The sequence below is a fragment of the Anopheles aquasalis genome, chromosome 3 (genome assembly GCF_943734665.1).
Source record: "Anopheles aquasalis chromosome 3, idAnoAquaMG_Q_19, whole genome shotgun sequence".
NCBI classification, from domain to species: Eukaryota; Metazoa; Arthropoda; class Insecta; order Diptera; family Culicidae; genus Anopheles; species Anopheles aquasalis.
This window is the reverse complement of record NC_064878.1, coordinates 47,246,564-47,260,247: the sequence shown is the minus strand read 5'-3', so window position 1 is coordinate 47,260,247 and position 13,684 is coordinate 47,246,564. Positions and strand designations below refer to the sequence as shown.

Genomic DNA, 13,684 nt, shown 5'->3' with positions numbered 1-13,684 from the left:
CAAAAGGTTAATTGCTAAAGTTTTTGGCCCCTGGTCTGGTCGCCTGACCGTGTGTGTGCGGCGGGAGTGATTATGTAAAATATTAATTTGGACTTTGGTCGTCAAAGAGAACCTCGGAGGGAGAGAGAGAGAGGGAGCAGAAGAAAGGCTAAAGGGCACTTTGAACAGTCTGAAAACCTCCTGGCCCCCGGGAATGGGGACGGTATTCATATTCAAATTCTTGAAAGAATTCCATCCCCGTGCCATTGCTCGAGAACATGCTTTCGAACAAATTTGGTTCGCTCATCGATTGACGCTGGCGGGTTTGATGTGTTGTTGTCTGCAACCTCGGGCAGCGAGGAGTCGAAGTAAATTAAGAGCCTGAGCCAGTCCACGACCGACGGGATAGCGAAATGGCGTGTCAAAGTCGCAGCACAAAACGGCGATGTCGATGGAGCTGCTGGAAAGGGAGGGAAAAGGTGTTTATGCCTTTTCCTTTTATGGGTCCGTCAGGTCAGGTGGTGGCCCATGTGCCATCATCAAAGTTTACCAAACGTGAAGTTGCATAAAGAGCGAGTGGTGGCACCTCTGGATGACTGGCACGACTGGCGAGAGAGGCAGACTAAAGATTATGGAGCCACCTTTTATCGAAGTCCCTCACGCGAATCGGTGTAAAAGTTGTGGGAGTGGAGTGGTGTACAACATTTCGGAAAGATCGTCACAGATTGACGGACTGGGTTTATAGTTTTGCAGTGCAGCGGTGCGCCCGTTGCCATAACCACAAATAAGTAATCAATTCGGAATGACAGTTTTGGCATAATATTCTCTGATTAACTTTACCACATTGTTCCGCCCTTACTTCGTGGATAAAATATGAGACTTTGAGAGCAGAAGTGCGACTGACTGCGAATGATGAGGGTTCGGAATTTGGCCGGGTCGATTTTTGAACTCATAATTTATTCCACCAGATCAATATTTGAATCGCGCTGGTGATGTGACTGGTGACATTTCTCATATCATCTCACTTCACACAACGACGAGAGATCAAAGCGGACGCGTTCGCTGCGTCCAAGACCGTTGGTTCCGTTCCGTTGGTGATGGTGCGATGTAAATATTACACCTCAGATTGGCCCCGGGGATGACTCGCGTGACACTGGACTAGAGCTAGTTGAGAAGTACGTTGAGGTCACCTTTGGTTCCTGGGGTTCCTCTCTTCTCGATCTGCGCGTGTTTACCGATCGGCTTTACATCGGCTCTTCACGTAGCGGTTGGACTTTTCTCACCTCGTTAAAGGTGGTGGGGCTGGTGGTAAATAGATTATGGCACGGTGGCCGCACTACGATGACGCTAGCAGTCGCTCGGTAATGAGAGAATGTGTACGGCTACGACGGTGGGGAGAGCTAGAAGAACAAGTACAAATATGAATACCAATGAGACGTAACGTGGCCCCGGGTCGATACGTGGCAGAGATACGTCACGCTTACCTCATCTAGACTTCGAGAACGCCCTGCTAGTGTGTTTGCCCTTCACCGTCACCTGTTTATCTAGCGCCATTCCCGAGTGCCGGAACGTGCCTTTCGATTGCCTATTCGCTCTATGCCAGTCAATGCCGCTGGTTCGTTGTGCGCCTCTTCTAATCCTTCGTTTCTCTCTTCCTCTCTCTCTCTCTCTCTCCGTCACAGATCCGTGTCAGCTGACAATCAGTACGAGGTGGAACGGGACGGCCTAAATGAAATCATTGCCACACCGCGGTACCTGGAGTTCCTGAAAAACTATCGTGAAGAGACGGCCGCCACAACCGAAGCGTTGGCCGCATCCTCGCCACGCTACATCGAAGTACGGAAGGGACGGATTGTGCTAGAATCTCAACAACAGCAACAGCAACAGCAACAACAACTGCAGCCCACATTACCAGCGCGATATGGGCCGCACGGTCTCGGCACCAACGGTCCGGGGGACTGTGACAAGACTGATCATCTTCCGCCACCGCCACCACACCACCACCACCACCACCACCACGGGCACCGAGATTCGGTTTTACGAATCGTCGCCAATCAGCAACGGACCCAGGATGCGGGACCAGACAGTGATTCGTTACCCCGGTATCGAGCGTCCCTCGAGCATCCACCGTCGATCGGTAAGGATCGGCCAGCACCACGATCACCGGTGGATCATGTAGTGCTCCCTCCGCTACCTCCCATACCGGTTCATCAGAATCGAACCGATGGAAACGAGGATGATGCCGGTGACGGTGGCGATGACGGTGGCGATGGGGATGGAGACTCCACACCGACTGAATCGACGGTCGACGAAGGAGGTGGAAACAGCACGGTACCCGCATCGCCACTGCGCGACTGTGGGAAACTTGTTAGAAACACTTCCGGTTTGGTGATGGATTCCTGCAAGAACACGGTAAGCTCTTCATTCGCTCGCACGGTACATCATTAAATCGTTACACTCTCGTTTACGTTCTTTTCGTTTCGGTGGCCACGACGTGGGAGAGAAGGTAGTGGAACAGAGAGAAAGGGGGAAAGAAAGAACTTGCACCCTCTGGTTGCGGACTGCGTTGGGAAGGAACTTTATTCACGCACCCGGAACGGGCATCTTCACGGAAGGTTGGGAGGCATCCCTTTTCCCACCGACACCATGTGTGCGTGCCTGCGTGTGTGCATTGAGCATGTTGCTTGACCTCTGGCACCAGACTCGGTGTTCCAGAATGCCCAAGACCTTGTAGCGCGGCCAAGCGGCGGTATTATCTGGATCGTCTTCGTGCTGTGCCGAGTCGAGTAATTATGGCGGGCACTCAACCAGAACAACTTACTGCACAGTGACTGCGCTGCTCATGGAACAAGAGAAGGGAGGGTGGGAGGGCAGTTTGTTTCGGGAAAGGAACGAATGTATGTTTTCAGTGCTTGTACTGGCCGCATGTCGATCAAGCCCAAAACGGGGGGGACCGACTCTGACGGTTGAGTGCGCAAAGAACTCCCTGGCGCGAACTGCCTGTTTCACTTGCACGGCCGCTCATCTGTCCGATGGTTTTACCGAGATTAGAGACACCAAAGCAGCAACAACACTGCGACGACGACGACGATGTCGGAGATGGGCACGATTGAACGCCGCACAAGGCGCCAAAGAACGGGACTCTCTGTATTTATGCCTGCCTCCGGTGGTGCTCCGGTTGTGCCATTTGAATCACAAAATCGTTCCATGGCGCATCGGAACAGGCAGCACGACGGCGCACTGGTGCCTGGAAGACAAAGTACAAAATAATGAAAATGGTTCTACTCCCTGGATCAGTGCACCAGTTCCATCTAACGAAACGGCCATTACACTGCTCGCGCGCGCACACGACGCTTGAAGGAACGCTTCACGTCTTTCGAGGCCAGCTTCACGCTCCAGCGATGCAACGGTTATGGTTACGTTACGTAGGGTTGCGCGTTCGCAAGAGCAATGACACGCATATACATTGCGTAAAGATTGTTGCGTTTTTTTTGTGTATTCCACCAAGAGATTTACCAAGGTACGTCCATCCATCCGGTGGTCCACAATCAGGTACTTTCCGGATCGTTTCCGGATCATTACTCTGCACTGGCGCTGCTCCGTCAAAGAAATGGCTCTCCGTCTCCCGATCGTTTGCTTACAATACTCCTTTCAGCACCCCGTTTGCTCGTGCGCCCGCGCCACACTGTGATGGCCATAAACGGAGAGAAAGGATGCTGAAAGGTAATCCGATTTATGGTCATTAATTATGCATCTGCACCGCACTAATTGCCACCGTCCCGGCTCGCGGCTCTGTTTTGTGTAAATAAAGCCGTTTTCACACACCGTGCCATCTCCGTTCCGCGGTTTGGTCAATTGTTATGGCTCAAAAGTGCGCGAATGTCTTTAGCAGTCCATCGCGCCCAGACCACTCCGCGATTAGGCGACATTTGCAAGTGGTACAGCTGGACCGGAGTTGGTGTCGGCGTCTGCCGGCTCATTGTCACTCATCCGCAACAGTTCGCGGGGCCAAAAGTGACGAATGGTGGCCGGAGACCGGAGACAGTAAACAAATATTGCACCCACGGAGTGCCGCGAAAGCGAACAAACCGGTACCATTGTTGGTGGTGCTCTCGTTTTGTGACTGTGATGGCGCATTTTTTTATACATAATTCATCGCCTCAAACACTGTCGATGGAATGGGATGATGTTGCTTTTGGGTGCTGCTGTTGGTGTGCCAGCAGATGATGTTGCAGAATGCAGGAAAGTGTGTTGGAACCACGTCTAAGGAGACGGATCCGTGTATTGAAAGGCGACGTTTTGAATGTTGTTTCGCATTGGCGCACAGCAAATGCCGGTCCGTATGCTCCGTGCCATTGTCATAACTTCTCGCAGTAGCACTGCGTTGGTGTAGGGTTTATGAATTGCTAACGAAGGTATTAGCGCAAGACAGTGCCGGCTGGCGGCGGCAAACCAAATGGCAACCAAAAGAAAGAAATATGGATCACGCTTTCTCTCATCCTGCGGTCCAACGAGACAGGGCGAGAGACGAGATCAGGGAACGGAACGGATTAATTGACTTGTTTTATCTCGTTCGTCCCCGTTGCCGGTGCAGCGATGCCGATGGGGTGCAGCAGGACTCACAAGGTGAGAATGAGCACCACAGGTGGCACAGACAGACAAAAGATGAAGAAGAACAGTTGTGTGCAATGGAGCGTTGCATTAAATAATGCATTTAACCGGATAATAAATTCTTTCTTTTAATGGCTTTAATGCCAAGGTGTATTCTGTGTCTCTCTCTCCCTTTGCATTCGTTGCATTCGGTTCCGCTGGCCAGAAAAGATTTTGTCCAGATGTTTAATGGCGGTGCCCTTTTTTTTTTGGTGGAAAAGTTGCATATGTAGCGTTCGGGACCATGTTTGGTATGTCTTCCTGCGTGGAGCGCTGTAATGGATGGATGGAGAGCCCTAAAGGGGCACAGAGCACATGATCATGAACGCACGTCGCCATGTTTAATGGACTGTCCTCGCTCATTAAATATTATTACACATTTGTGTGGCTTATTGTCGAGTGGTTTTTATTTGTTTTTAAAACCAACTACCACGCGAGCCCGAGTATCGAGCCAATTGTGTGGCCAGCAAATTGACAAATGATCATAAATCCACATGACCGGCGATTTGGGATGATTATGATTGGATAAAAATTGCTCAATCGATACGCCAGGCACCGGGGGCTCCGAGGGGATCGATTTTCATTTAAGCAAATGAGAGCATATGGGCTGGCCACTCTTTTTCTCCTAGCCTTCACGATTGGGGTCATTTAGTGCTACTCAAACACGCGGCATGCTGGAGATGCGCCCGTGCCCGTTGCGGTCTGAGAGGAGAGCCGCGAGACAGGGCACATCATACGTAATTTTATAGCACCCATCCCAATCATCGGTTTCATTATGATTGTTTTTTTGTTGGCTTGCTTTTTTGAACTCTCCCTCTGGTGCTGGTGCTGCGTCGACGGCAGCACACCGCTCTTTGTGTACAGTGACCCCTTGGAGCACATGCCAAAGCATATCACCGGACCGGAGAGCTGCGGAGCTGCGTATGCAAATGTGTGCGCGAAGGGAGCGGCACGGTTTACGTAAAGGAAAATAAATATAAAACAGGTTCCCACTTGTTTGACTGGCGATTGGTGGTGGCCCTTTTAGCTGGTGGCTGGCAGTCTGGTGGGCTTTGCTGATGACCGAGGGCCAAGCAGCCGATTCAATGTGTTTGTTTGCCATTTTCACTCTCTCGCACAAATCGCGCACAGGTTAGCTGGAAGCAGTGACCGTTCGCGCGAGGTGGACAGTGGAAAAAGAAAGGAATAAATAAACGAAAGAGCAAACATAGAACCCTGACATTCATTGCAATCCGCTTAGCGTTCGCGAAAAGTGTGCGCCACGGACACCGGGATCTGCAGAGGCGTGCAGAAGGGCTCCGTGATGGTCATCTCCGTTGATGGGACCGATGATTTATGGCAAACATTGGCCACCTCCTTCTCCAATCACACATATGATGCTGGAGGTGGGATTGGTTCAAATGTCAGCAGCGACGCGGGGTTGGCGCAAACATATCAAACGATACTTTTTCGCCAAAATTGACAGCCTCTCATCGCTCATTCGGTATTCGGCGGGGTCAGAACAGAACTATCTGTCGCGCACTGGCTCTCTCTCTCTCACAGCTTCCGTTGGAGTTAGGAGAAGACGATGCCCACCCGCCACGTGATCGACGAAACCAAAGATCATGCTGAGAGCGTTTCATTTTGATCATTCGAGACCAGCAGCATGTTATTCTTCGTGCTTTAAGGCAGGAATACACGAAGCGTAAACTCTCGTATAAACTCAGAATGTAATGCCAAAAAGTTTACGCTTCGTGTGGCAGGCATAATCGCATAAAAGTTTATACCGAAACGTCAACTGCAATTACATTCGTGCACCTGCAATTACACTATGCTATTACATCAATTACATGTGTTTTTGGCCACAAAAAACATAAATCGACGAGATAAGTTGATTTCTGAACATCTTCTTTTATATTCTAAGATGTTTTTACTGTATATTAGCGATTGTAGAATATTCAATTCCTCATAACGCTACGCTTCATGTTGGTGCTGTGTTTACGCTTGCTTTTACGCTCGGATTTACGCTCCGCGGACCTATAATCTTTTTGACATAAGTATAATCTTTTTGGCATTACACTCTGAGTTTATACGAGAGTTTACGCTTCATGTATCGCCGGCTTTATGTTTCATGTTTTTGCGCCGCACTTTTCCCAAGAAATGCCGGCACGACAAACAACCGATTTGAAGAGCAGCATCCATCACACAATGATCACGGCGTATGCGAGTGTTCCGCTCGGAAGTGAGCATTAAACGCAAGTGAATTGTAAACATCTTCTCGTTCACCAAATGGTTCTTCTGTTGAACGCATTCGTCGATTTTTGACGACGGAAACGGCCTGTGCCGCTGTCTTCAATGTCAATGTGCGCGTACCGAGCATAACTCAAAATAACTCCACCACCGCTGCATGCTGCTCTTGGCCCTTGCACAAACTCTGGAAGCCATTACGTCGTCCATTCCCTGAGATGTGTTTTTTTTTCTTCTCTCTGTTCTCGCCTCTCGCGGAAGATGCATCACATTTGTCTCTCAGCCTATTCCGTGGTGCCGTGCCGTACCGTGCCGGCTTTAACATGAAACGAATGCGCTGACAGACGAGCGGACCAGAGGAAACTAATCAAACTCCAAGATCAAAGCCGACCCCTTCGCCGGGAGCCCCCCATTCTTTTGAGAAAGCGCCAATCGTCGCGCGACCACGGATTATGGATCTCTTTGGGCACTCTTTGTTCCGGGGGTTTTGATGCCTCTTTGGTGCGTTGTTGTGGTGTGGTGTGGAGCATTGAAAGCATAATGAACGTTTACACACTTATCGCCGCAGTTGATGACAAGTGGAATTAATATTTCATTGAACGTCGTCGTCGCCGTCGTCTTCGTTGGTGGCGGATTGGATGAGGTTGTTCGCTGCCGCTTAGTGTGCGTTGCCCGAAACAACGACAATCGTAATCAACAATTAAGCAGCGCGCTGCGTTCTCGTTTTGTGCTGTCGGTTAATTCCTGTCGGAGCTCACGCTGGGTGGTAGATGAGCAGTGGCGTGTACCAGTACCAGTACCAGTACCAGTGCTTACTGCCTTCTACGTCTAATGCTTTCTATCTCCCCCTTCTTATCATCCACAGGAAATGCTGGAAGCTCGCATTGCAGAACTAGAAGAGGCCTTATTAAAGCTACAAGAACGAGTAAACCAAGTAAGTGTCTGTAATGATGGTGCTGCCTGGGGGGGTGTGTATTTTTAAGCTAATTTTGTCCTAATTTTCACTTAACACGAGACGCACAAGCTCAGCGCACACCAGCACAGCAGGAACACACGGGAAGGATATTCATTCCCAGGGAGCCCTTCCTCAAAATCCAAGCGAAGGTTTTGTGACAGTACGTGGCTGTGGCAGGCCTATTCCTTCCTCTGTTTTTTTTTTCAACAGTTTTCCTCCTTTCCGGCAGAGAAAAAGAGAGGGAACCCTGGGCTTTACTATCAATTCCGTTGAAAGTTTCTGCGCGGAGAAAGATATCGAAAAGCTGCGCTCGCTAGCTCAAGGACTTAAGAGACTTGAAAAAAAAACGAAGGAAAGTCCCTTGCTCACCACAGACAGCAGGAGGAAAAACAAAAGAACATCCGGTGGTGGTGGGTTTGTTTTCCCACTGCGTAGAATCGCGATACGAAACGAAAAGTGACAAAATGTCGATTTCAAACTCCATGCGCGATGCAAAGGGAGTGTACTACCAACGGTTGCCATTTTTGTATCCTTTTTTAAAGTCTTTGAAACTGAAAAGTCTTTCAAGTGATTTTTTGAAAGAAAAAAACAGTTTTGTTCCTCCTGCACACAATTTCAGTTGTGCTGGAACTTAAATAATGAACTGCAACTGATGTTTGCCCAATACGCTTCAGTTTCACTGCCTTCAACCGCCCGACAGCGTCAAGCGGCACTTTCCAGTCGAAAACTCCCTCAAGATACCGAAAGGCTCCCCTTTTGAGGGTGGAGCGGGGTTATGACCGTTCATTGCTGTGATGCTCTCTTCAGCAAGGCGTCTAGTTCCTTTTCGGAAAAGACCTGAAAACGTTCTTACATCCCCATTGCCCCCATTGGCTGCCAGCAAACCGGACTGATTCCGGAATGATGGAATTGGAAAGGAAGGATCCCCTTTGTCTTACACAGTGATCCCTTCTTTCTTTATGTGGAGCCGATGCGGCGGTGGATCCGAGCAGTGTCTTGGCAGTAAGGCACGGGAAGTGGGAAGTTAAAAGGAAATGCTTGCCATGATTGCCCGGGATGAGCTGTTATTTGAATTACCGACGACAAGCGAGGCCTGGAAGAGGACCTCGCCTTGGGTTTTGGGGCTTTTCTTTTTATAATCTGGCCAATCGAATCGAATCATCTCTCTTTTAGGGGCGCATTTTCCACACCTGATTGCTCTGCTACCGATTCGGCGATGTCTGCGATGAAGGTCGGCGATGAAAACACTGTGGCAGTAACCGATCTCAAAAAGGAGGTTCTTAGCTGTAAGCCTTTCAGTTAAGGCCAGAATCAATTGCTAAGGTGGCGAGTATCAGGACATTCCGGACGTAGAACATGAAGGTTTCGGTTTCTTTCAGTTCTTGCTTGTTTTTTTTGTAGCTGCAATAACGCGTACCTTATGTGTTGTGCCAGCTATGGCTACATTTGTTGTGGAACTCTTGAAATTGTAATCACCCTGATTGCCTCTTTGAACTCCACTGTGAAACACATACACAGCCAGACATACATCCCCAACGAACGTTCATGAATCGTTTCACCCCAAACGTAGGAGTAAAATCAAACCAAACCAAAGTCAGGGGAGGACTGCAGGCCCTTCATTGATGGCCGTCCAGCCCCGCAAACAAAACCGTCCGTCCATCTGTGGGGGGGCCCACGCTTAATGCTGCCTCCTCCGGACCGATACATGTTGTTGGTGCTTTCGTTCGTTCGTTCGGTTTTGTTGCTGCTGCTGGTTGGCCAACGTAGCAGATATCGACGACCGTGGCCCCGGGATTGTTTGCATGCATGCACAACCCCTTATTGACCCTCGTCGTCGTCGTCGTGTACACATTCAGCCACCGGAGTTACACCGGAAACCTGTCCGCCAGCAGCCAGCGGCTGCAAAGTGCGAACGAAAAACAGAAACAGAGAGAGAGAGAGAGAGAGAGAGAGAGAGACCGTGAGCACCAGAGTGCGAGAGGTGTCCCTAGGGATCATTTTCAGTGCCATGGAACGCACGTTGGCTTGTTTTTTGTGTGTTCCCTCCCCCACCATTGGTGGCCAACGACAGATACCAAGAGAGACAGAGAGACAGAGAGACAGAGGAAGAGAGGATGAGAGAGGCTGATTTTACGGTGTGCGTATGAGAAGATAAAATCTTGCTTTATTACCAGAAATATGATCCGCATTTTATTACAAATCCACCACCACCACCACCACAACCAGCACCGGACCGCCATAGTGTGTGGCCAACCCTGCCATTCCGGGGTTTCACTTTTCGCCGGCTGCAAACACCAGTGTGCCGGTGTCTGCGTGCCCTCGCCAGATAGCAGCGTGCGGTGCGAGATTCCCTTTCTCAGTTTTTTTCCTCGAGGGACACCTCGACTGAGAAGGATCCGCTGAAACCGCTGCCGCTCGTTTCTAATTTTGACGAACCACGACCGAGATACGAACCGAACTCCCGTCCCTAGGGTGTTTAATGTTTACCAAGTAATTGATTTTGCATAAGTAAGAACTGAGTGGAAAACGATTTTCCGATTTATGCCCGAATCGTCGCTCCCCTTAAAAGAAAAAGACGACGAGGGAAGAGGGTTGCTGGGGTGGGAGGATGGTGGACTGACAGGCGCCTAGTCAGAGCGCGCCTCGAAGGGACTCTGGAGCTGGTGTTTGGTTCTGCAATCTTCTGCGTGCGGCCAGCCCCTTGCTGTGGCAATCGCGCGCATTAGAACCATGGCTGACGATGACTAAGACACAGTTCAGTTCAGTTCGGTTCGGTTGGTTTGTTGGTTGGGACCCGGACAACGCACACGCAGACACACCCATACAGCCCCACATCTTCAGGGCGGTTCTGCTAATGAAACTCGGAATGAGCTTTCGTTTGGATGGCGCCAAATGGAGCGGACAGCGACTTCGGTTCACTTTTGGTCGCACTCGCACGCACTGGCCTTGTCCAATAAGGGAGTCGAGGCCTCGGGATTCGGGAGTGTGTACTCGCTCCACAGCGGCGCTGTAATCAACAAAGTAAACTGTGTACGAGCAATCGGACCTCGGGGACTATCGTGAATAGAGCCACAAACCATCGTCCTTCGTGAGCGAGCCTTCTGTACCCTCTGCTCATCCCCCCAAACCGGGGCAACCGGAAAGCGAGCGCGAATGGAGGGATGAGATGCGAGCCTTCGAAAATGGAATACATTCAATAACACTTAGGGCCCAGTGCCGCGTGTTTTTCCTTCCGTTTTGTTCTGTGGTGCTGCTGCTGCTGCTGGAACCCAGAGTGGTGGAACTGACAAAAAAAAGCTCCAAATAAACAACCAGAACCAGAGGCCAGAAAGCCGGGGTCGCCCCCGGGCTTCTAGCTAGCTTCTGGCACCCGGAAATGGAGCGTTGGACTGCAATTTCGGAAGCGTCTCGGCGCTCCCCCACCGAGGAACTCCAAGCACTCCAGCACTAGCAGTTATCATGGACAGCGCCCGGTTGTGGCGGGCCTGTGTGCAGCAGACGGATCGCGGTGGCCCGGTTGGCGCCAGGCGCCGAACAAATGCTGGCGCAAAAATGAATAATTGATGACGAGGAATTATTTTGATTTCTAACCACACCCTAGTGGAGTGTAGCTACGGTTCCACTATTTCGGTGGTCACTATGGTGACAGTGCCACAGTGGGTTCTGCCACGTCATGAGGGCGACGTTGCCTAGTAGGCGATTTATCACAAAATTCTGATTGCCACTGATGGCCACCCAATCGTCCTTCACTGGGAGCGTGACTCAGAATTTGGTTGTGCTCAGATTTTGTGCAAAACAGTAGTGTTGATGTGTCATTAGCCTGCGGGTGTTTTCGATGGGAATTGCTGCTTTTTCGAAACATCCACGTCCAACATTACAAACATGTGCTTTGCGTTCACTATCATTGGTATGTCACTGCTCAGCCCTCAATGCGTGGTAGAAACCATCAATTTCCTGTGGCTTTTCTGTGTAGCCAAACACAACGTTAGGCACACAACGGTGGTAATTGAATTGTGGACGATTGTGGACCACAGGACAAATTGTGGTCGCTCTCGGAGAGACAGAGAGGGGAGCATATGTTTTATTGCTTTCGGTTGTGTGTTTTTCATGCCACTCCACGGTGGCTTTCTAATCCAGCGCGTTTCTAGTGCCCCCCCCCCCCTCTCTTCAAAAAGGGGCCAATGGTGGGGTTTTCCCCATTTCATTGGTTCTATTACTCATCGCGACAGTCGGAAAGCGGAGGACTCGTTGGAAAGTGTAGGCAGCGAGCGCGCACATCTGCATTATGCTGCCGAGGCACGCGTTTTGCGTAGAACATTTTCCTCTTTTTTGTATAAACACACTTACGTATTCTTCATAATACACGCGTTCGTTTAATGGGCGCGCTAATGGGACACAACAGCTCCGGTACAAAGCGCCGTGCCGCTCCGGAGGAACACGTGCGGAACCATTTTCAATCGGCACTGCAAAAGCAGGCCCAGCCTAATGGCGTAACCGATCGAAGGAAAACTAAAAACCGGGACCACCACCATCATCATCACTGTCGTCGTCGCCATCATCATCGCTCTCGAGGGAGCCAATCGAGGGCCTATGACGGATCAGAACGAGCGACTGACGACCGTCCGTCCGTCCGCTTGTCAACCGATGCCGAGGCTGCCAAATCGGGTTCGTAACGTGAGTGACGTGTTTTGTTGCGAAATGGGAAAGAAGCGGAACCCCTTTTTTTTTTTCGTTGCAAAACTGAATTTCCTCGTGCAGCGAGCAGCGAGAGGGTTGCCTGCCGTAAATTGTCCTTCATCTTTTTGTAATCAATAAGAAGGGGAAGCGGCTCTTTGGTGATGGAAAATATAATTATAATTGGACAGTTAGCCAGTCATCAGTCTATTGCCCGGGATGGGGTTGCATGGACGCAAATCTTCAAAAAAGCGGAACGAAAAACGGAGCATCTCCTTGGAGTTGCACCACCGCTCGCTCGGTGGCTTCTGCAAACAGTTCTTTGTTTTCCTCGCGATGAAGGAAACTTCCGATGAGCCCATAGTCTAGACGGGGTTGTTCGTTTTACTAAACCTTAAATTTATCGAAGAATGAAACGAAGCGCTCGGTGAGGTTTTATGCTGCTCCCCTCCGCACCGCACCAGCTACCAGAAGCACCAAAAAAGGGGAGCGACAAAGGATAGGATGCTCCTCGCAGAAACCACAAAGGCAGCGCGCAGTGGCATGAGCAGTGGAACTGGGAATAAAATGGAGGAAGTTCGAGTGCACACTTGACTTATTGGGTTTTCCTAGTGGTGGTGGTGGTGTTGGTGAATGTTGGGAGGCAGTTGGCCTGCGCAAAGATGACTTCCGAATTCTGGCTCTTGTGTCTTTGTGATGAAGTTTTCCGCTCTTCCTGGAGTGAATTTAAATTTCGCGTCCCCGGCGTTGGGGCCTTTCTCTTCTCCTTTTTACTGCCGCTGTTAACTTCACTTGGTTGCGTCCGGGAAAATCAGGGAAAATGGAAGCAGATTGAATGTACTATTGGTGTGTGGCAGAATGATGGCTGCTGATGATGATGATGATGGGACGAATAGCGGGCGAGGAAACGGGTTTTCTTACTTCCGAACCTCTTAGACATGATACCGTGTGACATTTTGTTTGTCTTTTAATTGAATTTAAAGTTTTGCACCTTTACCGATTGTTCGGGCAACGTTAGAGGGTTGATTCAGTTATAAATTGGATCCCACCAATTGTAAGCCGTCATGCAAATTTTGTCATGAAGCTATATTATATTTTATATGGCTACAGAAACACTGATACATAATTTGCTGCACTGAAATTTCTTTGAAGGATAGCCAAAAAGTCTTGCATTAACAAATTATTATTTTTATTGAAGCT

The 13,684-nt window shown here is 49.8% G+C and overlaps 1 protein-coding gene across 4 annotated transcripts in view; it reads left to right on the top strand.

Annotated features, from left to right (window-relative positions):
- The window catches only part of LOC126574001 (uncharacterized), a 48,004-nt gene that overhangs the window by 28,103 nt on the left and 6,217 nt on the right, over nucleotides 1–13,684 (top strand). For all 4 annotated transcript variants that reach the window (XM_050233883.1, XM_050233887.1, XM_050233884.1 and 1 more), the window contains 2 exons: nucleotides 1,662–2,391; nucleotides 7,721–7,789. In XM_050233883.1, the coding sequence (XP_050089840.1) occupies nucleotides 1,662–2,391; nucleotides 7,721–7,789 (799 nt within the window). The remainder of the gene's footprint in view (nucleotides 1–1,661; nucleotides 2,392–7,720; nucleotides 7,790–13,684) is intronic.